General features: G+C 34.4%; 2 protein-coding genes across 3 annotated transcripts in view; both read right to left on the reverse strand.

Moving 5' to 3' along the window:
- LOC106711751 (probable ATP-dependent RNA helicase DHX35) overlaps window positions 1-24,540 on the reverse strand; it is a 30,348-nt gene that overhangs the window by 4,471 nt on the left and 1,337 nt on the right. For both annotated transcript variants that reach the window (XR_006756527.1, XM_045684825.1), the window contains exons 3-14: window positions 7,277-7,441; window positions 6,262-6,342; window positions 5,619-5,678; window positions 4,951-5,116; window positions 4,097-4,194; window positions 3,322-3,568; window positions 2,849-2,990; window positions 2,448-2,567; window positions 2,004-2,170; window positions 975-1,102; window positions 566-706; window positions 61-151 (exon numbers count right to left, since the gene is read on the reverse strand). Coding sequence is in view for 1 of the 2 variants with exons in the window: in XM_045684825.1 (XP_045540781.1) it covers window positions 61-151; window positions 566-706; window positions 975-1,102; window positions 2,004-2,170; window positions 2,448-2,567; window positions 2,849-2,990; window positions 3,322-3,568; window positions 4,097-4,194; window positions 4,951-5,116; window positions 5,619-5,678; window positions 6,262-6,342; window positions 7,277-7,441 (1,606 nt within the window). In the remaining variant the exon portion in view is untranslated. The remainder of the gene's footprint in view (window positions 1-60; window positions 152-565; window positions 707-974; window positions 1,103-2,003; window positions 2,171-2,447; window positions 2,568-2,848; window positions 2,991-3,321; window positions 3,569-4,096; window positions 4,195-4,950; window positions 5,117-5,618; window positions 5,679-6,261; window positions 6,343-7,276; window positions 7,442-24,540) is intronic.
- Window positions 20,647-22,817, reverse strand: LOC106711765 (ceramide phosphoethanolamine synthase). Its single transcript, XM_014504166.2, has one exon. The coding sequence runs from the start codon at window positions 22,132-22,134 to the stop codon at window positions 21,028-21,030; it is 1,107 nt and encodes a 368-aa protein (XP_014359652.2). The 5' UTR covers window positions 22,135-22,817; the 3' UTR covers window positions 20,647-21,027.

Here is a 24,540-nt window from a genome sequence, read left to right on the forward strand (position 1 = left end):
CGCGCGGACGAAGTCGCGGGTAAAAGCTAGTTATAAATAAATTCAAATGATCAAACTCACCAGTTCCTAAATCAGGTCCATCAAAAGTTTTGTCCACCATTTTGAATTTGTCCTTTATTAATTTCTCTAAGCTTTGTCTTATTTCATACGCCTAATAAAGTACAAATAAAAAACTGAATTTTAATTTAACATAACAAGAAATAAAGACTACTGCAATTTTAATAAAAGCGCCATCTAGTAGTAGAATATTAAACTAAGAGACAGCTTCAACTTTAGTAATAGCGCCATCTAGTGGTATATTGCAAGATTACACAACGAAATACAGTCAAAACCGTTTATGGCGACATCGTTTAGAACAACATACCGGTTAAAATGACCAAAATCAAAGGTCCTGGCTGAATGTTATATACATATCTTTCCTATTAATACCTGTCACCGGTTGTTACAACTATCGGTTTTTACGACTCAATATGAGTAGTCCCTTCGATGTCGTTATAACAGATTTTGACTGTATTACAGTTTAAAGTTTTGATGGTTAAGCATATAAAAATATTCAAATCCATACCTTCTCCATAACTCTATAATTAATATACATCTTCTGACACCATGCTTTGCACGTCTTTTTATATTTCGTCGTATCTTTTGATCTAACATTTAGATATGCGTCAAATATATTTAGATACATTATTATATCACCTTCTGCTACCTGAAACAATTATTTAAATCAGAAATATCAAGCATTTTAATAAATTCTGGGTAAACAGAGAGAATAGAAACGCAAATATGAAATACATAGATACCTATTTTTTTATTTTTTTTTTAATTTTAAAGAAATTGTCTCGATATGAAATAATTCTATCTACTTTAAGCTAAATTCTTCACTAGACGTTTAATTTTTTATTAAATTTTAGCAAATAGTTTAATTTTATTACAAAATGGATGGAAGGGGAGAAGACATTGTTCAGTATTCATACCTCAAAGTTATTTCTTCTGGATATCTTAGCGGAGATATTTTCCTTCCCACTGACAGGCGAAGTGAACACACCGTCCACTTGTAACATGGATACAATGGATAGAATTTCATCTATACATCCATATTCACCTGTGGAAATTCCTAAATATTTACAACTAATTGTCGCCCGCGACTACGTCCGTGGGGAATTTAAATATAACTTAACTAGCTTTTACCCGCGACTCCGTCCGCGCGAAATAAAAAATAGAAAACGGGGTAAATGTAAGTATCCTATGTCCGTCTCCTAGTTCTAAGCTACCTCCCCATCAATTTTCAGCTAAATCAGTTCTACCAATCTTGAGTTATAAATAGTGTAACTAACACCACTTTCTGACTATATATATAGATTAGTAGCCTATGTGTTCTTCCAGATTTTGTTCTACATTTGTGCCAAAATATCATCAAGATATGTTCAGTCGTTTTGGAAATACCTTCAAACATCCATCCATCCATTTCACCATACGCATTTATTAGTAAAGGCAACTTAAATACATTATGTGTACGCAATGTGTCACAGAAAGTAGAATTATGTTGTTAGATCTTTCAGACTTCATTCGATTCTAATTTAATAAATAAAATATTATAATAATTCATTTTTTTTTATTATCAATCTAGACCACATACGAATTCAAACTACAGTGTAAACTCTTTATAACAATAAACTCCCTGTAACGTTAAAGTGAGCCCAACTTTTTTTTTTGCGTTAAAACCCACATATTGAAACTCTTTATAGCGATACGCCATTCTCTATTACGAAGAAATGTGTTCATATTTGTAAACAGTACATATTTATTATCGATATTATTGTTTATGTTATGTTATCTTGTTAATTTGGTCGTTTTTTTGTTCACTCCATATAACGATAACTCTCTATAACGACAAAAAATGCTCAGTCCCTTGAGTTTCGTTATGAAGAGTTTACACTGTATAATATATGACGATCTATAAAATTGTGTTTATACACATTTGCTCTAAATAATATTATACTGACCACTATTGCATAACATTTTGGCGCACATCGGGTTCAAAGGTAACTCCGCCATATAAGCTCCCACTTGGGGCGTTAAATCTCCGTGTTTGTCTATAGCTGACAGCGCATACAACGTCTCCAGACCTGACAGTAGACTCTTAGCTGGAGGTGGCGTGGGGAATGTGAACCTGGGACATTAATGAAGAATGATTTTGATATATACATCTGAAAATTAGTTTATAAAATGCCCGTTACATGGCAATATTCTAAATTGTATTTATTTCGAATTATCGAACAGGAACTAGTATATGTTTATCAAATGATTACTAGATGGCGTTATTCCTAATTTGAAAATTGATATTAAATTCACAATAGTTCATCAAATGCTCGTTAGATGGCGTTATTTCTAATTTTATTCCAATTTAGTTTTGGAAATGCTTACTAGATGGCGTCATTTTCAATTACCTCAGTACATTATGTATGCCTAGTGCTTTGAGCTGCAGCAGCATGGCGGATAGATCGCTGCGACACATCTCCGGCGGTATGCAGGTTGACAACTTCTCGTACTGACTCTCTGTGTACAATCTGTAAAGACATATAATATTAAATAACTTTTCCACTAAGCGAATAGTCGCAGAACTCTGACCATGAGCAACTGATATTTTTAAAAAGTATATAGGTTCAATTTTCACTGATAAATTGTGTCAGAAATGAAAATCGCACGGCTTTTTAGTCCTATTTACAATGACTAAAACATTAAAAATATAAAATAATTTCAAATATATATCCAGCGCTTACTTGGCACTTCGGTTACAAAATGACGCTAGTGTCCGACGTGCCAACTCAACTATCAGACACTACCTCACCTGTAACATTTCCCGCGACTAGTCCTGCCCGCCCGGCCCGCGCGCTGTGTCGCGTTGTTCTTTGATATCGGAGTGACGCAGACAGACTGCACGCCCACTGCTGACTCGAAGTAGGGCAATTTGTGGAACCCACAGTCGATCACTTCATATAAAATAATATTATATAACATTAGTTTATCAAATAAAGGGGTCTTGTAATTGTACACGAGTATAATTTTGTAGAATTATAGATGTAAGGTCATTTTGTGAGCGTTGAATTAAACAATTTAACTTATAATTTAATTAAAAATACAGTATTTAGTTGAAACTTGAAGAAAAAAATGTTCAAAATCAAACCCCCCAAAACATAAAATGACGACCCCCAAAATGTAAACCCTCAAAAATAGTATCAGATCCCCAAATCACAACTTACAACTAACTGCAGTTTTAAAATCGAGAACCCCAAAAATTAACTGAGACCCCCAAAAACTCACCATAAACAATGCCTGGTATTGTAACACTAGTCTCCGCTATATTTGTAGCTAATATAATTTTACGCACATTGCTATCCGCCATTTGGAACACTTTGATCTGTTTATAATGTGGCAAAGTGCCGTACATTGGCAACACTGACATATTAGCAGCTTGTACACCGCTTGCAAAGTAACGTCTGTGTTTATTCGTTTCGTTATTCTCTTCAGAATATTGTTGTAATATTTCTAAAGCTGAAAGTATCTCTTCCTACAACACATTGATAAAAAAAAAAACGAATTTATGACATAATTTAAAACATGTATAAAACTTTACCCTCCCGGGTAGCGTTGCCAGGCGTCCGAATAAAGCTGGTCATAGGTAGGCTTTTTGATTGCGTGTCCGGGTTGTCCGGCTTTGTTAAGATTTTTACATTTCGCAAACAATTTTTACATTACAAAAAAAAATTACATTTCGAATGGCCGAACGCAGACGACGGTCGTGTCCGGCTTTTCTACTCAAATGTCCGGCCAAACTAGGTCTGTCCGGTTATTAGGTTTGGCGACTTGGCAACCCTACTCCCAGGTAAGTTGGGTAATGAACAAAATAAAAAAAAATTACTTTAATAAACATAAAATAATATCTCTGATAAATATTTTTATCTAGTATTTATTTTAATGCACAAACATTCTCTATCCTCTTAATAATACACTAACAAAATATTATTTAAATCTATACAACGATTTGCTAATAACTTGGTGACAAACAAACAAACATATAGCATATAATTGAACCAACCTGTGACGTCAGAAAGGCCAATATATCACCAAAGGGTTCGTTTTCATGTATTTTAATAACCGTTTCCACTGTAGCTTTCACATAATCAGGTACTGGTTCTAAAAACAGAAAAATTTCCGACTAGTTACTTTCCACCTAACTTTAAAACCAGAGATAATTAGTTTTATTTCTTAGACATATTTCAATTTCAATGGTTTCCAACTATGTTCTGTTTAGTTTTCAAAAAAGGTAGACGTAAGCAACATCTGTTGCACGAATGGACCTTCAGAAGACAGACAAATGGAAGTAATTCCGTGTTTCGTCTGATGTGTGTGGTACCAGAGGCCTAATTATAGTCCTCTTTACTTCCGCACAAGAAAATCTATATATATAGTCAGAAAGTCGTGTTAGTTACACTATTTAAACTCAAGATAGGTCGAACTGATTTAGCTGAAAATTGATGGGGAGGTAGCTTAGAACTAGGAGACGGACATAGGAACTTTTTTTTATCTTGTGTGCATTTTTTTAATTCCGCGCGGACGGAGTCGCAGGTAAAAGCTAGTGGTGAATAAAGAAAGGATGGGAAGTGGAAGTGAATTTTACAGAGGTTACGCATATAAAGGCGAAAACTTTCTGTGTGTCCCCTCCTCCGTCAATTAAAGTATTTACAATTGCGGAATATATGCGGCGATAACTTCGCTATTTTACCAAATTACCGCTAATTCATTTGCCTTATAATATAAAAGATAATCATACACCCCCAACGGATCTTCTACATACCCCCAAGGGTTCATTTAGGAATCATTGGGCTATTCACTTTTAACCTGTATCTAATGTTAGTTAAATCCTAAGTATGACTAGATATAATTATGTACCTTCAACGTAAAACACGTCAATGGGATGGGTTCGTCCCTGCATTGACATTATAACTGACGTACTCTTTCTGTCTTGTTCCTTTTTATCAGACAGATTGAAGAAATCTCTCAGAAACTCCGCGTCCATTGTAGCTGATGATATTACTAATTTTAAATTCTTGCGCTTCTAAAATAATTAATAGTTTAAACCTTTATATCGATTAAGCAAACAATTAACTAATATTTTACACTAGGTGTCATCCGACTCTGTCCGCGCGGAATTAAAAAAAAACTTATTAAGTAGCCTATGTGTTCATCCAGACTATGTTCTACATCTGTGACAAATTTCATCAAGATCCGTTGAGCCGTTCTGGAGATACCTTCAAACAAACATCCATCCATCCATCCATCCATCCATCTAAACATTCGCATTTATAGTTTGGTAGATGTGAAAGTTTAGATAGATAGATGGATGGGTGTTTGTTAAAATTAAAAGGTATCTCTGTAAGTACACATAGAATAATTATGTTTTTTTTTAATTCCACACAAACGGAGTTACGGGCGATAACTAGTCGAAAATAAATAAAAATTATTTGATTTTGAATTATAGTCGAATTTGAACCAAAGGAAAATCACTATAATTTGTTATATTTATTGTGGTATTTAAATATGTTTTGTAAAATGCTTACTTTAGCGATTTTCTTTAGCAATCCCATAAGAACATCTGTCATCTGAGTTCTTTCATGGACCTGAAGAAAAAAGGATGAATTAAATCATCACCAAAAAAACTGTTCCATGAAAAATCATTAAAATATCATCATCATCTGAGAGACTCGTAGCCTACGATAGTTATTCGATAGAGGGGTATGCGCACTTGACAGGTCCTGTCATTTAATAGTCAACGACGTACCATGATCTCATCAATTAATAGTTGTGTCAAATCGTTGTGTCAATTAATGTTTTAATTATTCGAGCGCAATTGTAGTTACAACTGATTTTAATTCGTAGGATAATTCAATACTCCCAAAAGTGATAAAAAAAAAAAACTTGAGAGGTGTGTTGGGACACCCGGATGGAACGAAGTTCCTTTCTATTAATTAGTGAAGGAACCAATGTTTATTCTATGAATAAAAAACTTAAGTCTTCACAAGAAGTACATTTCATTTCTATGACTTTTCGTTATATATTGTCACGTCGTTAACATACTTACTATAGCAAAAAGTGTCGTGACAACTTTTCGTAAGAATTTTTTCCGTCTAGCCACCTTTCACAACGCGCGATAAGGAACTTCGTTCCAAAACTTAAAGTATATCTAAAAATATATAAATTTACCTCATCCAATACAATACAAGTATACTGCATAAGTAACGGAGAAGCGAACATTTCCCTTAGAAGAACACCTTCTGTCATGAACTGGAATAAAATAATACATACTATACAAAGATGACTGCCTTTTACTGTAGGTTTCTAAGACCAAAATCTCCGTTTAAATCATATTGTTATCTTTGTTTCGTCAAAGATAATTACAGGGATGACGATATGTTTTATACAGAGATTTTTGTCTCAGAAATCAACGGTTAGTTAGGGAAATTGAGATACGAAAAGAAATTAAACAAAACAAATCAATATCGAAAAATACTCCGTATTTCTCTGTATTTATCTCAACTCTGTGTGGGGTTTTTATTCCCTAATCGATCTATCGTTCATTGCATTAATTAATCATGTCACCGCTCACGCAATATCTAGATTAGATTTTGTAGATTACCTAGACGTTAACTTATGTATAATTAGCCTTATGGTGGCAGTTTTCTGTAAGAAATTGGTTCCTCAGATGGAAGCAATTACTTATTAACTATCCAATAAAAATATTGTAATCAATTTTTTTATTATCTTTTATCAACAAAGATATAATTTGTGCAGGTGTTTCACTAGGAATTTACGCTTATAGACAACGTTATCTGACCAGGTGGGTATAAGTTACTAATTTATGATATCTCAGTAGCGCCCTCCTTTCAATGTTAAAATGTATCACAAGATCCTTTTTCCTGGGTCTCACACATTTTTTGACAGAACTAACCTCGATCGTAGCGCCTCTCTCACCGGATCAAGTATCTACGCCACATTCAAAACTCTAGAATAACTACGAAATACTAATGCCGATAATGGCAACCCATTTATATTTTGCTACGATTCGTAAATTACACCGCCACATGGCTCTTTCCTTGAAAGTAATAGAATATTAATTCTAACAACTGTTGTTTTTGTTACTTAGTCGTAACAAGTACTAGTGTTATTTAGAGGTAAGTCGTGATTATAGTTTGGTGTTGCCCTGTCTATTTATTCTTACCACAATGCCGGTTTCGCTGTTCCTTGCTGACGTCATCGAGGCAGCGTACCCCACAGTGTTGCCGGGTTCTTCCCCTCGTTCGGTGGCCACGCGGGCAGCTAGAGATACCGCTGCGGCCACTCTGGGCTGCGTCACACATACTCTGTGCCCGATCTCGTACAAATACTGCAACAAGATTACAACAGTGATACAATTAGCTTCAATGGTGCAGTGGTTCAGCACCAAACTTGTTATCTACAGGTCCGGGTTCAGAGCACTATCTACAAATGTTTTTTACGATTTTCACAGTTTAAAAATTTGTGGGAGGCGGAAGGAGATTTGATGGAGGGGACGCATAGGAAGGGGATATGTTCTCTTTCTGTGTGTCTTCTCCTCCGTAGATTAAATAGGCAACGCATCTACAGTTGCGTATGTCTATGGGCAGCGGTCGCTTCGAAATTTCGGCGAATTCAAGTGGTCGATGGCTCGTTTGCTATCTTATAATAAAAAAATATAATCTCTACATTATTTTTTGTAACGAAAAGATTGGAATGGAGGTAGACTCTACGGAGGATAAGTTAAATAGGAAATATACACTTTCTTTTTAGCCTTTCCTCTGTCTATTAATAATCTTTAGCTAGCTCGTTTGTCGTCATCTTAATATAAAAAAATATAGGTTAGTTATCTCTAGACAAAACATACATATATCAAACTTGTGGTTCGAGTCACAAAGTTCATAATAATCACGCGATATTTCTTTATCCATTGAATTTCTTAATTTCATATCATTATTACTCACCAAAACTTATCCGTAATTCCAATATTCTTTCATATAGATAAAGGGAACAAATTGGGTTTTTTATCATGAGAAATACGTCTGATAATCACTTAATAGATATTTTTTCATATCAATAGTTGGCAAACGAGTCAAACGGTCACCTGGATACGCCGAAATAGCGAGGCGACCGTTGCGCATAGACATCGGCAAATGCAGATGCATTGGCTATCTTTATTCAACGGCGAAGGGGACGTACAGAAAGAGGATATTCCCCCTTCCTATGCGTCCCCTTTCGCCAAATCAACTTCCCATCCCTTCCTAATAAGAAAAGGGTGTGAAAGGAAAGAGGACCAAAATTAGACCTCCGGAACCACACTCATCAGACTATACGCGAAATCGCTTCCACTTCACGCCGGTCTTCTGTGTGGTCGTGGTATTTAACCGGGCGAGCCGGCCAATTCGTGCAACAGATGTTGTTGCTGCTTGGCGTCTACCACCATCTATAGGCCACGGTCGCTTCGCTATTTAAACGGATTCAGGTGACCGCTTGCTCGTTTGCCATCTTATGATATAAAAAAGAAGTGACTACATTCCATCCATAACCAACTTATTGACAATAGTTTACTTTTAAAGCTCTTACATATTTCCATCAAAATATGAATCATATCCAACTTAAAAATATGGAAAGTACAATATCGAATGAGTTTCCATTATACGTAATCTTATCGGTAACACTTCAGTTTTTATGGAAGAGCTGGCACACAACAGCCCTGAGTCATAGACGATTTTACCGTTGACTCTACATTACCACCTGCATACCTACTTTGATAAAGTCTCAAGTAATTAATTGCAGTTTGTTTGAACTTGAGTTTTTTTTATAGTTCATTATGTCACTGACACTCTCACTATGTGACGCTCTTGATTTTCGTCCTTCAAAACGATGTAACATTCATTATTCAGCCGTCGGTCTTCAACTATCCATTTCTACCTACACCTACGGATGAGTTGATGCGTTTTTTATATGTATTCTTTGTAATTAGGCACAAATGTGAATGTCGTACCATTTTTGAATCTGTATATTAAAATTTTATTTATCTAATATATAAAATTCTCGTGTCACAGTTTTCGTTCCCGTACTCCTCCGAAACGGCTTGACCGATTCTCATGAAATTTTGTGAGCATATTCAGTAGGTCTGAGAATCGGCCAACATCTATTTTTCTTTTTTTTAACTGTGCGCGGACGGAGTCGCGGGCGACAGCTAGTATTGTATAAATTTCACTGATCTAAAGTTCGCAATAACAGTCAAAAGATAGTACTCTATTATTGCAAAGTAAAATTATTGTTAGTTCAATCTTAAAGATGGTGAATATTGATTTCAGCTGTGAGTAAATGTCAGACAACTTCGCAAGAAGGTACAACAGTGCGGCCATGCCCTTATTGCTCAGCGATGTGGAACGTATTGATTGTAAGTAGGTAAACTACGACATTGTATTTAAAAGATTACACAGAAACACTACATTCGGAGTTATAAATATCCGGAACGCAATGGTCACATTAATTAGCTTGACCTCAAATTAATTTTCTATAAATTGCACACAGCATTAATTAAGTACTGCTTCTCTATTTTTTCACTTGTACACAGCTTCAAAATTTCACTAGCTAAGGTAAACCACATGATATTTTTCTATATAAACTCGTAAACCCTCAACTTTATTTCTCCGCCGGATCCTCCAAGGACCCTGAAGGTACCAACTGGAACATTGAGTAAATCACTGGTCTAAATTACCTATATTAATTGTTAGTTCTTATTTTAAATCGGTTCAAACCGGTTAAACTTACTTTACATAGCGAATAGATCCCAAACTCCGCTAGTTACATATGAACACTCTCATACATCGTATGTTCAAAATTTCGCGACTTTGCCCGCGAGTTGAAATAAGATATTTTGGACAATCTCATTGCCTAATACCACGCTCGTAGCTAATCACGAGCGCTAATAATGTTTCATCATCAGCTCACTATACATCTCCACCGAGGGACTCGGAGCCTACCCTAACTTAGGGGTGACTAGGCCATAGTTAACCACACTGGCCAAGTGCGGGTTGGTTGACTTCACACATATATCTGTAAATTTCTTCTCAGATATATGCAGGTTGCATCACGATGTTTTCCTTCACAGTATCAACGTCGGATAAATGTACATGTGTAAATCGAAACTAGGAAAACACATTAGTACATGGCGGGATTCGAACCCAGCAGATTGCAAGTCAAGTGCTTAACCCTTGAGCAATCGAGGCTTCATTGTTTTAATGCTAATAATGTTTCAATCTTGTTATACAAAGATAGTTTAGTGACGACATTCACTTCATTCATAATCTGACAATTACGCGACAATCGCGATATTACAAGTGGTCTTAATCTTGTGATATCTTCCGTATAATAATCAATTGATTGCTTAATAAATATTACTCTGAAATGATAGTAAAGTTTAAAGTCTAAAACCAACTAACAATCACTTGGTTATAAAAAGTGACTGCATTTATACTAATATTAAAATCTTCCTAATATTATAAATGCGAATGTTTAGATGGATTTTGTTAGAAGGTATCTCCAGAACAGCTTAACGGATCTTATTGAGATTTGGCATAGATGTAGAACATAATTTTTATTTTAATCCCGCGCGGACATCGCGGGAGACAGCTAGTAAGTTTATAACACATATAAATGACATATCTGTAATAGTTCTTGATCACTTTGTTTGTTACAACTTGCGATGTATAACTTTCTTTATTGGACATATTGTCTTTGGTCATCATGACAAAGCTAAAAGAACACTGCTATAAAATAATTGTGGATCAATAAAATTAATGTAATGACATAACTGCATAATTATGGAACATGAATTGACATTTGACACTTCAAAACAACATACATAATCAGCTCACTATACATCCCCACTGAGGGGCTGAGCCTACTCTAAGTTAGGAGTGACTAAGCCATAGTCAACCACGCAGGACCAGTGCGGGTTGACTTCACACATTTCCTTGAATTTCCTCTCAGATATGTGCAGGTTGCATTAATGTACATATGTAAATCGAAATTCGAAAAACACATTGGTACATGGCGGGAACCCAGGATCTGCAGATTACAAGTCATGTGCTCAACCCCTAAGCCACCGATGGTCTATTAACCCATACATAAATGATATATTATACCTCTTTTGATAGTTTGTTATACGATATTCGATGCGTAAGGCGAATTTAATTATTTTACTGTACAATTATGATGCCCAAGCAGGAAACATTTTGACGGAAATTTCGCTGAATTTTGTATTGTCATATCGAAATATTTGTATGAGAATTATAGAGCGCCTCTATCGGGCATAAAAGTAACTTTATTTTTACGTACAGTGAAGCAAATCCTGGCTGCAAAAACCTTCATACGCGATAGAGCTTAAATTTATTAAAGCGGATAATGTTCTAGGTTCCTTATAGCCTGCCTTGACTGGAATTGTAGATAAATCATTAGATTAATATTCTTTCCGTACCCGTATATTGTTTTTAACAAAAATTCAGTTTTTTAAATTATAAAACTCATCCATTGTTTTACAGCATTTTATTTTTAAATCTATATTATTTTTATTTCTTCCAATGTACAGTCCGGGAGTGACCCCATTAATATTCAAAACATTTAGTGGTGTTGCCTAATGTAATTTTAAAATTGCCCAAAATAAAAGAAATTGAAAACTTCAAATTTTACACCATTTTTTTAGTAGGATTTTATCTTTCTGATTTGTTTATAAAAGAGTACAAAAACAATAGATTCTAATTGATTAGCAAATCACTAGGTATTATAATTCAAAGTAAATTGTAGAAGTAACCAGAATTAAACGTAATATGTTTTATAATTCAGAAATTAACACGAATAAAGAATTATTTTACATATACAAAAAATTAACAATATCGTACTAATATTATAAATGCGAATGTTTTGATGGATGGATGTTTGTTTGAAGGTATGTCCAGAACGGCTAAACGTATCATGGTGAAATTTGGCATAGATGTAGATCATAGTCTGGAAGAACACAAAGTCTACGGACGGAGTCGCGGTCAACAGTACTAGTGTTTAATAATTCAGAAATTAACAAGAACAAAGTTTTACATACAAATAATTTACAATTTAAATTATTATTATCAAGTAATTTGCATGCAGAATGTAATAAGGTAAAAGTTACAAGGAAATTCCATATCGCAAACAAACAACTTTGAAATGGTTTTGTATTTGGGACGGTTCAAATTAAATTGATGGTTATGTCTACTAAAATATTGAAAGTAATAAAATTATTAGAGTTCTTTTCAAATATATTGACGACTCGAGATCCTAGGCGCAGTGCTCTCCTGTCGCATCGCACTTGCACGAAGTTAAGAGCCGCCAAGATATTTGAAAAGTACTATAACAAGATTGATAGTCTCTCTTTTATGGGTTTCGGTAGTGTTTTGTGATATCGTCATCACTTTCACTCTCTTTGACAAAACAGTGACAGCAATATGAATACAAGTGGCACGTAGTTGAATTTGACAGTTAAGAATGCAAAGCTGTGATTGGTTCCTAACTTTCTATATTTCATATTTATTCTATTCCATTTATCTTACTGTACCTTTGCTTCTTCGACTTGTTCGGTTTAAAAAACTAAATACAAATGATGTCACAGTTTTAATTTTTGTATTTACATATACAACACTTCTTTGATTAGGCACTTGAAGGTTAAACTCGTAAATTTCGATGGGTAGTTGGAATAATGTCGCAATGGATATTGCGACAGTCTTCGGGTTAAGTCAGATTCGGTATCTACGGACCTAAATACACCTTATATATTTTTTTTACTTAATTCTGATGAAAAATGACAAAAATAGAAAAATCACTTTGTACATTAATTGTTTGTTCCTGGTAAACGTTTAGAAAAATATTACTGGAACAATACGGTTATGTTGAAAGTGAAATTTTTGTTTCAATTTTAGACCAGCAATTGTAATTACGGCATTCTTCCAGGGAATAAAACATGTAAACATTAAACGCACTATACATTACTGTACCTACTTTGATGTTAACAGATTCGCACTAAACATTGCTGTACCTACTAAACTATCGTTGAGTCGTTACTCAATGGCAGCAAATATTAATTCACGCACAAGACTACCAAACTATAGTTATTTTATTTGTATTACTGAAGATAATAATCTACAATAATTATTTTACAATTTTATAGTCATCTGTTCATGATTCGAATTAATGTACCTGTGTCAAAATTTTTGTTTTCAAAACGGGCTCGTCAACTGAAGAGAGTGTCGTGCAACATATAAAACTATTCCCGACAGTGGAAGCTCATTACGTCAGAAAGGACTCTCAAAAACTATACCTATCTGACGATCTCAATATTTCGAAAATGTATAGACTGTATAAGCAATGGTTTTCAGAACAAGATAATTATCAAGATGTTAAAATGGCGTCTGCACGGCAGTACAGAAATATATTTAATACGCAGTTTAATTATTCTTTCTTTAAGCCTAAGAAAGATCAATGTGCAACGTGTACACGTTATGAACGAGCTGATGACGATACAAAAAAAGCAATGCAAGTTAACTATGATATGCACATTAAAAATAAAGAAACAGTACGTAATATAAAAGAAACTGAAAAAGAAAAAGCAAGCGATTCAGAAACCATTGCAATTTTCGATTTAGAGAAAGTTCTCTACATCCCCAAATCAGAAGTTGGAGTATTTTACTATAAGCGTAAATACCCAGTATACAACTTAACAGTGTTTGATGCAAGTCGAAAACTAGGCTACTGCTTTATGTGGCATCACGCAATAGCTAAACGAGGTGCTATTGGGATTGGTAGTTGCATATTCAAGTTTCTGGAGAGTGAATATATCAGATCGATTAATAAAATATCACTGTATTCAGACGGATGTCGTGGTCAAAATAAAAATCGCTTCATTTTTGCGCTATGTTTGTATGCGGCTACAAAATTTCAAATGAATATCACTCACCGATTTTTCGTAACAGGCCACAGCCAAAATGAAGGCGATTCGATGCACGGTTGCATAGAGCGAGAGTTAAAGAAAAATAAATTTATATACTCACCAGAACAAATGTACGGAATAGCCATGAATGCGAAAGTTACGGGTGAAAAGTATAATGTCGTTGAGATGAACCAGTCCGATTTTTAAAACATTAAATTGCTAATTGAAGGGCAAAACTGGATGCTTGACTCAAACGGTAATAAAGTGATGTGGTCTAGCATTATGGAAGTCAACGCGCGTCATACCGAGCCGGGTAAATTGAAATTTAAATATAGTTTTGAAGATGAATATTTAGAACTAGAAACACGTGCATTACCAAGCAGAGTAAGGAGGAGAGTACAGAGCACAAGGGGAGGAAGGGCCAGGTTTGAGCGAGCAGGAAATGGACACGTTGTTTCTACGTATTCTACAGCTGAATCTGCAACTCTTCCTGAATTACAAGGAGCTTACAACGAACCGGTTCCTGTGTCGAAAGCTCTGTACTCTGATCTACTGAGTCTTTGTAACAGTCATGATATTCCACAATATTATCACGATTTCTATAAATCTTTGGCATGTGGAACCGACGAAGCTGCTGAGGTACAGGATCCGCTACAGGAGTCAAGTCTTTAGACGTGATTTTACTTTAAATATTTTGGTACCCAATTTTATTATTATGTTAAGATAATACGAATGTTGGTTTAGATGAGTTTATTTCCTACAGTTCCTAATAAACTAGTCTTAGTTTATTATAATTAGAGTAGATACATTTTATAAAATAATTTAATTTAAATAGCACAAGTTTTAAAGTTAAGCATAATTAAGTACCTTTTTTATTAGGAATTCTTAATTTTCATGGATAATATATTTCTTATAAAGTCACGAATTTGTCATTTTAATTATGCTACTTTGATTCAATAAATGATTGTTTAATAATAACATAATGCTCTTTATTTCTACCACTTTAAATGATCCATTCTTATATTTCTAGTAAAAAAATAATAATAATAAAAGCACTGTCAATAAAAATAAGATATTCACGCAAAGATAAAAGATTAAAAAAAACATACAACGATGAATATACAGTAAAATATGAATACCGTCCACAAAACGCTCATCAAGTTCAAGGAATAAGAACACAAACTATGGTTACTGTATCCATCGTGTATCCTATAATACACTGAAAAAAGCTGTAACATATTATTACTGTATCAACATTCTTTTTTTTTTCGTGGAACAAAGCTGTAAGTGACTATTATGGGAACAACCTTTCGACATAAATAGCAGCAATATGATCTTTACCGATTTTTTCCTATTTGGATAAAATATACAATCTTGTAACTGCAACAGTACTTTAGGCAAAAAATAACGAACAAGGTGACATATAATTTATTTTAAGATATTCAGTGGTTTTATAGTTATTCCATAATTTCATTAAATATTTTTTCCTGAACAGTTTCATTTTTACGATTGCGGCTTTATTCCCGGTACCCATCGATTTATTCATACTACTTATTTACTTTGTGCACTTTATTATTGTTAAGGGTCCTGACACATCAGTAAGTAAATCATGCAAGCCCGAGGTACTACTACGACCTAGTAGAATTCAAGCAATTACAGTCTTATTGCTCGTAGGAAAAATTAAAAACCATATCATCCAATCTGATATTGTGTTTCCCTGAATCTGAATTGCAGGTATAGCGGTTAATATACAAGAGGACGATTTCGAGATTAGGGTGAATACGCACTTAATAGACTAGCGCCAACCATCATCACCTTACATCACGTGAGACTGTGATCAAATGCTGATTATTTGTTATGAAAAAAAAAAACAAGTTACTTTGTCGCTTTAAAATTTTCCCCTACAGTGTGGAGGCGTCCTTACACTGGCAACATTAAAGATTCATTCGGCAGACACGTGGCGTCTAAAAACTATTAATAAACACAGATCACACATCTACGTACGTACTACGTTGTTGTAATCTGTGTGTATATTTTAAAGATTCCTACAAACGACTTAAATAACGTTGACGCACTTTTAACCTAAGTGATTATATTCCGCCTTTTAAAAATTATTTATTATTTATATCTTAAATGGACCAACCAAAAAATCACTCACTTTAAATTATTTCATAATAATTATAGTCGTAGGCAGTAGAAATGGTAGACAATCTAGTCTAGAATGTGTCATAGATGTCCCTTACTACGTGAGTCCCATACATTATTTCTACACGTGTCATTTGGCCGTTAGAACAACACGTGTTCGTAACACTCATCAAATTACGAAACCAACACTCATCTACGATTAAACACTGCAATATTTAGATATGTAAAAAAATAGAAAGAAAAAAATCATGTCAACGTGTACAATTAGAAAGTGGGTTAATGATAATCGTTTAAATCTTTGTAAATTAAAGTTAGATGGCGTCTATAAAATAAGCTTTTTGGTGGTAATATTTTCGCTTTACATATATTCAAAATGATCAACATTTTGGCTGGTATTATTCTTTTGAAATATATTGGCGGCTCAAGGTCATCGGCGCGCTGCGCTGTGCCCTCCCCTTGTATCCCGCTAACCCCCGCTATACCTAAATTGTGTTATGCGCAGTTAAGAGCCGCTATAACGTTATCTGATTAATGTAACAACTATGAAATCTAATGGCCACAACTTTGGTGTTTGCTACAAACAGCCACAATCATCAAACACGTGCCAAACACCGAACACAAACAAGCATCCCCACGTTTGTCAAACATTCTTTTATTTTGTGTAGAAAAACCGCAGAGACATCGATCACTGGCACAAATAGTGGTCACCATACAAAACATGCAAACACCACTCCACACGTTCCTGTTTGTTGTTTGCTGTTCGCCGCTGTTTGCCAAGCGTGCGTATCGGTCCAAGAGAAATACAACTAATTTCAAATGTCGAAGAATTTAATATACAGTGGGCTTAGCACAAATATTTGTGACAATCGCCATCGTAACGTTAGCGACAAAATATGGCGTAAAGTAAACTAAATATCTCATAACAATTTTGACCTAATTGACGATTATACGAAGGCGCTTGTCGCAAATATTCCTGCTAGGTCCACAGATAGCGTTGCCAGGCGTCCGGATAAAGCCGGACATAGGTAGGCTTTTTGATTGCGTGTCCGGCCAAAATAAACGGTTTTCCGGCTTTTGTTAAGCTATTTACGTTTCCCAAGCGTGAGTGTACCTATTAATACTGAGAAAAAATTCTAAATAATATAGGGTGTCCGACCTTTCTACCCAAAAGTCCGGCCAAACTGGCTGGTCTGTCCGGTTAGTATGTTTGGCGACCTGGCAATACTATCCACAGTTATGTATCCGCATGTGGTTTTGTTGCCCGTGTAGGAACTGGTATCAACGGTTGATTTTCCTCGAATTGTTGTACCAGGAACGCATAGATGTTAACAGTCTAAGCTTATTTATATGAGTAAGCGAAATTCTGGCTGCAGCCACATCATGCAAAGTTATGATAGCCTAGTACCTTGAATTTACAAAGTAACACTTTAAAAATTCTTGAAAAACTTGCTATTTTCCTAAAAAAGTCCGTGAATATTTTCTTATAATAAATAAGTAAAGTGTAGAATAAAGTAAAATGTTTTTTTTTTGTTACATATGTCAAATGACCCATGTACGGTTGTAAGGTCAATGACCTCGACCGTTGGCAAACTTGATAACTCGATATGATAATGGGGAACCGCTTTCGCATACTTATTGACCATTGTTCCCTACTTCATATCATAGAATAAAACTCTTTTTCCACTAATTGATTAGCGTCTAGCACTACTTTGTATTGCAGTCGTATTTAGTATTACAATGGTAGTCGCTCGCTTGGTGAAAAACCTTGACAGAGACAGCCGAGAAGTCGAAGCACTTCCGCGTTTAGTATAATCAGTGTGCTTGCTGGAGGCATAATTTTAGTCCCCTTTCCTCCCCAACTCTTTTCTTATAAGGAAACGATCGGAAGAGTACGTGGACGGAAAGGGACGCATATGAAGGGGAAATACCCTCTAACTGTTCGTTCCCTCCTCTGTCGATTATTGGTAGGCAACGCATCTGCAATTAAGGGTGTCTATGGTCGCTTCGTTACTTCGGTGAATTCAGGTTTCTCGTTTGCCACCTTATTTTATAAAAAAAATATGTCAAATGTATAAATTTGCTACGCCATCTTGAAAAACACAGCGATATTTCTCACGATGATCTAGTCTGGTTGTCGGCACAGCTAGTCGCTCGCTACAAACAGGTAGAGAGCGACTGGCTTTGGTGACGACACAGAAATGTCAACGACGCGTTTTTTTATACACATTGCCGCAAGACATTGTATTACGTAAGACACTTAGCGATTAAAATCGCCAGGTTTTAGAAAATTTACATCGCCTTGTGTACGAAAGGCCTAAGACAACTATAGTAATAGCAGTTGGACGCGACCTCTCACTTACAAGACAAGATCTCAAATTTCTCATTGATTTTTTTCTTATTTACATTTTAATTTATCACACAAATGGACTGAATTAATTTCCATAACCAAGTAAGTCGTCACTGGCTAAGGTCAAAATCTTCAACAGACCGTATAGTAACAAAGTAAATGGCTATGTGGAAGAAGTCCAACTTGTTTTATTTTACCACTGGTATTTCTAATTCGAGGCACACTACTTCCTGTATTAATTTATTTTTCTAATGGTTAAATAATTTTTGAAATCGGTACAACAGTTTATGGTACGAATACAACAATCGGTACGAATTTATTCTTTACAAACAAGATATATATTTTTTTCTCTTTATAATATTTAGTAGATACCTAAATTAAATAAAACGAAATTTAATTCACAATTTGTTGAGAAAAATTACAACCTTGTAAACAACCTTGATAGTAATGTTAAAAATTATTGGTGTAACTTTTTGTTAGATTCAACAAAAAAAATTGTCACGACAATACGCAAAGGTGTTAATATAATAAAATATAAAAAACAAACATTATTTAGGTATGTAAAAAAATATTCCAATAAATTTATTTTGTTTAAATTATTATTTTTGAGTTTATTCAGAACAAACAAAAAATAACAACTCTTTTATTTTTATGATGTTAAATAAAACTACGAAATCTATGGAAATATATTTTTAAAATCAAATACTCCTCTTCCTCTTACGTGATAACAAAATATAAACTAATATTTGTGATGAAATTCGATAATCTGTAGACATATGGCAACTATTTAAACGATCATCGACAATAACATTCTTACAACATTTTTCATTGGTCAACGTCAATCATAAACTATAGACAATTCACAATACGAAGTTTGTTTTTGACATTCGATATTTAAAATCACAGATTACCATAGAATTCGATTGCCGTGACACTTACTTATATTTTTAAAATATTGTTTTCTCTATTTTGTCGAAGAAAATGAAAAGGTTCACAATATAATAATGGCTCGTGTACTAGTTGAACATAACAGATGAAATTGATTTTCAAATGATTAACTGTGGTACAAAGATGACAAAATAACAACAATAATTATAAAATTGTCCAAATTTGACAAAAAATTACGTAACACGAAACACAAATCAGAGTGCGGATCCGTATCACAATTCAGAATTCAGTACCACAACAATAACTAACCAAAAAATAAACAAACACGTCGTGACGTCACTGAACACGCCATGACTGGTGATCATGTTTTCGCGGGAAATTGAAATTTATTTTTGAAAACAAAATACACAATATGTAATTTTTTTCTATAAAATTTTATCTTTTAAAATAAAACATATATCGGTTTATTAATTAAACAAATTTGGTACAACAAGCCTATTCAAGTGTCACAAGAATGGAATTCCACTATAACAAAAACAATCCAACAATTTGTAATCTAATGTACTTTACAATCCAAATATTGGAACAAACATTTACTGGGACGAATATCAGTCATTCTACACAAAAATCAGTCGACAAACTAGCGTCATCGCAAATATTTTATTGGCACAATGGATCTAATATCACAAATATTCGACAATGATTTACATGGACATATTCTTAGTTCTATACTATAAACTATATAACAATGTTGGATCAAATGTTTGGGATGTTTGTCATACACACCGGATGGATCTGTTATCACAAATACAAAATGTTTTATAACCGAATATACTTAGGGCGTAGACACACTATGCTTAGGTATTGATTGTGGCAAGTTAAATGTAAGAAATCGCCACCGAGGGTATCGAGCCTCTATATATCTTATATTCGAACTGAGTACCACAAGGTACTTGTCAGTAGTGTGCAAGTGTGAGCAATTAGGAATATACGATATAATCCTAGACGTAAAGTGTCATCCAAATGTTATGGCAACATTACAATATTTCACATTTTGGTAACTAGAGTAGGTAAAAGAAAGAACTCGTAAAAAATTTAACGTTAAAGACTTTATTTGTTAATAGTCTTGTTTAATTAAAAAATCTATCAAAATAAGTTATTAAAATTACTTGTATAATAAAACTATTTTATTATTTAAAGATATAGATACATCCCGGAAACTGTTTGGAAGTGATAAGGACCATACGTGGCCATAAAATATGTTAAAAAAAAAACAATTATAGTCAACATGGGAATGCCCCGTGAATAATCCGTTCCCTAAATGCAACGTTCAATATAATTAGGATACAAAGTTTAAATAAAATCGTTTTGATTCGAATCGTAACGAATACAATCGTAATCGATTACTTTCCAAGGTCAAAGTCAACAAAACCACACCACCCGATAACACCATGTGTTTTATTGCTTATTGAAAAGCTTAGACTATATTTTTTAATTTCGTATACTATAATGAGAATTTTCATTCACAAATACAATCATTACATAAACATCAGTGTGTCAACAACTTAAGAGTTCATGACTATTTGCCCTAACTTACAACATACGATCGAATATTCTCCACCAAATATTCCGATGTGGCCACAGCTATAACCAGACAGATATACCCACTATAATGCACTGTTTTAAGGAAGCTCCAGGTTTTATCACAGAACACAGCAAGGGAAAGAAGGTGGAGATAACTGTGTGGGTTCACAACCCTCCATAAAGCTGTCGCAAAGAAGAACAAACCAGATTTGAACATGGTCGCTCTTCTGATGACGTCGTATTGCGTACAATTCTCAAGCAAATCTTGGTAAACATCTATGTATCGGTTCCAAGCGATCGAAGATAGCATCATCTGACCAGAAAACAATCCCAAAACTTGAACTATCCTTTGGAAGCTTACTTTAGTCTTATAAGAAATACCAACTTCTGCGGTATGCTCTTTTTCTATATCCTCAGATGTATTTATTTCTTTTAGCTGATGGTACGGTAAAGTACTTACTGGGGTACCTTTATACCCACGTCTCGGTGGATTATTTTTCAAATAAAGTAATATACCAATCATCATGGCTATAACACCCAACAAATCGCAAATCCCGTCAACCCAGTAACCCAGTGTACCCACTTCGGATCTCTCGCCTTTTATATGCTTTCTCTCTCTAGCAACATGCCCATCTAAATCGTCCAAAAACATTCTTAATTGAAATAGAACCACCGCCAAACGACGTAATGCTAAATTCTGGCATGTTAGAAGCTTAGCTCCAACACAAGCCACAAAAACATGGAAGAAGGAAATAATATTTGGCGTTATAAATAGCATATTTTCTGAAATTCCTAATCCTATATCGACTATAGCACATAAAGGGCCGTAGATATAATGGTTTATATGATCAACCATCAAAGCTTTGACCGTGGGATGACATAACGGATTAATATGGCAAGGCACCCACGTGACATCTTCGTAATTCTCTAACTGTATGTTCTTCTGTGTCGATGTCTCTTGCGTTCCATTTTCGGGACCAACATCGTAAATATCTATATTATATTTCTGTATCCTTAAAAATAAGAATGTATCCATACAAATGCAATATAGGATAGTGATCAACAGAAGAAAGGTTAGAATTTTACTGGCTTGCGAAGAAGGCCACATCATTTTGAATCAAAATATCTAACTAGTTGCGTCAAATCCTATTCGAGGTCGATTTATCCGCACTTGAAATAAATAGAAACTATAGGGATTCCAGCTTACGGCCGGAGCGAACGATTTGTGAAAAGCCGACGAGCACATTACATGGTCTTATAATACTTAAAACAGAGTTTTATTTTAGTATAGGCGTGGGATTACGGACGGAGCATTATAAATAAACCACCATACATTTTATACCACAATACGAAGTTAACACAACATGAAAACTAGTCAAAGTAAATTTAAAACTAGATTTCACTACGCACGTTCACATCGATTCTAAAAATCGTCTCACACATTAGCATAATCCAAAAAAGTCTTCCAGTTCCTCGATACTGCGGCACAACTCTTCGTAAAATCGATTCGACCAGTGACTGAACGGACGGATATTTTATCAACAAAAACGGCACGCCCCACACAATAATTTTTAACTTCAAATGTACGATTCGTTTAATGTAATTTCCTTATGAAATTTAAAAATAAACTATTCAGCGACAATGTTTACAAAGTTCGAAAGTTTTTTGGAAGTTGTTTGTAGCAGTTACACACGTGCGTACAGTAGCCGCGCGGTTGGCGAACTGACTCTGGTTGCTGGCTGGCTGTATGCCTGGAGAGCGTTTGCCTCGTCGCCTGGAGGAGCGAGGCAACGAACAAACAAACGTTTGGCGCCAAAATAACCGTTTAGTTTAGCAAAACGAATCGCAGTCAAACTACATACATATACGATTTATATTTTCAATATCCTGAATCACGATAATAGAAAGTAAACCAGTTTTAAGTGTAAGCTAGTATTAGCTTTTTCTTTTTTTTTTAGATGTGTTGTGTTGATGAATTTAATAACGACTCGTTCTAGGTCACGAAGTTTGATGCTACAAGAAAAGAAAATTGTTGGCCCGGTGACCTACAGAATAACAACGTAACACAACGATAATAAAGATCCGATCGCATCATCTTTTATTCGGGTGATTGCTTGATTTTTTCTTCATCGGTCTTTTAAAATATTGAATGCATAATTTCAAGGCATTGCGGAAGCTACGCGAAGACAATATAACAAGTATAAAGATTAAAATCGGATAAAATCTAGTCTCCTGTCTATTTCGACTTGGAGTGGGTTAGAGTTTGAAAATAAAAACAAAAAATATTCATTAGTTTAAACAAGAAATGTTTAAAACTCAGGTATATTTTTTTTGTAATATATATTCGAATTATACACCTATATTCGTCGTGTTTTTAATTAAAAATTCTGCAAATTTATGCTTGCATGCGCACAAGTTGAAATAGCCGATAAAAGCTTTACATATCTATTGTGACTTAAAATTTAACGAAAAAGCTAATTATCGATTTCCTACACTTTACCTGACCTACTACAAGTTGTATCTAATGAGTGATAACAGTTTAAAAAATAAAAGTAGCAAAGTTTTAGATTTGGACATTAAAGTGTCTACGTTTTAAACTAGATGGCGTTATATAATATGTACTATGAAGCGTAAAAATGAATACCACAAATTCAGTCAAGCTGTTTAGGCCACAGATCAAAATAAAACAAACAGACATATTTGCGTACCCACGAAAAATAATCTGACACAAATTAAATTCAGAAATTCAATTATTCTGATTAAAAAAACTCTAGTATATTAGATACAGCCAGTGTGAAATAAAAAAAGCTTCAAGCAGTAAACCTAAATGCTTTAGCCTGTAATCATTTCATCCTCATCCATTCAGCTACCCTAGAGTTACATGGAAACAAAACGATGTGGGGGCCTTCAAGAGTAGAGTGAATAGGCATCTATAAAGCTAGCACGTACCATCTTTAGACCACATCTTCACCTCACCGGGTGAGATCGTGGTCAAGCGCTAACTTTTCCAATATAAAAAAAAAACAAACATTCATACAACCAAACACACACATTTATATTAGTAAGAGAGAAAAACATTAACAACGATTTAAAGTTAATACAGGAAACTACATATAACATGTTTTATAAATCGTTTCCTTTGACAATCATGTTTACGTAAGGTTACCACAACAGTACAAAGACGCCCATTCCGCTGTTTCAACAAAAACATCCATTGTTAACACCTTTCTCTTTGTTGTTGAATAAATTTTTACTGTTGAAATATCCATAATAAATGGCAAAACGGGGGATGTTTTTATATTTTTAAGAGTGTTTTGATATAAGATCTCACATCTTGTAACATTAATGCTATAAATCTTTGTTTATATTAACTAGCTGTCTCCCGCAACTCCGTCCGGACGGAATTTAAAAAGAACGCAACAAGAAGACATGTTCTACATCTGTGCCAAATTTCATCAACATCTGTTAAGCCTTTCTTGAGATACCTTCAACAAACATCCATCCATCAATCTGTTTA

Source organism: Papilio machaon, chromosome 27 (assembly GCF_912999745.1).
Source record: "Papilio machaon chromosome 27, ilPapMach1.1, whole genome shotgun sequence".
Classification (NCBI taxonomy): Eukaryota; Metazoa; Arthropoda; class Insecta; order Lepidoptera; family Papilionidae; genus Papilio; species Papilio machaon.

Excerpts from the sequence above, each read along its gene's own strand:
- LOC106711765 (XM_014504166.2), bottom strand. The coding sequence starts at position 22,134 with ATGATGTGGCCTTCTTCGCAAGCCAGTAAAATTCTAACCTTTCTTCTG.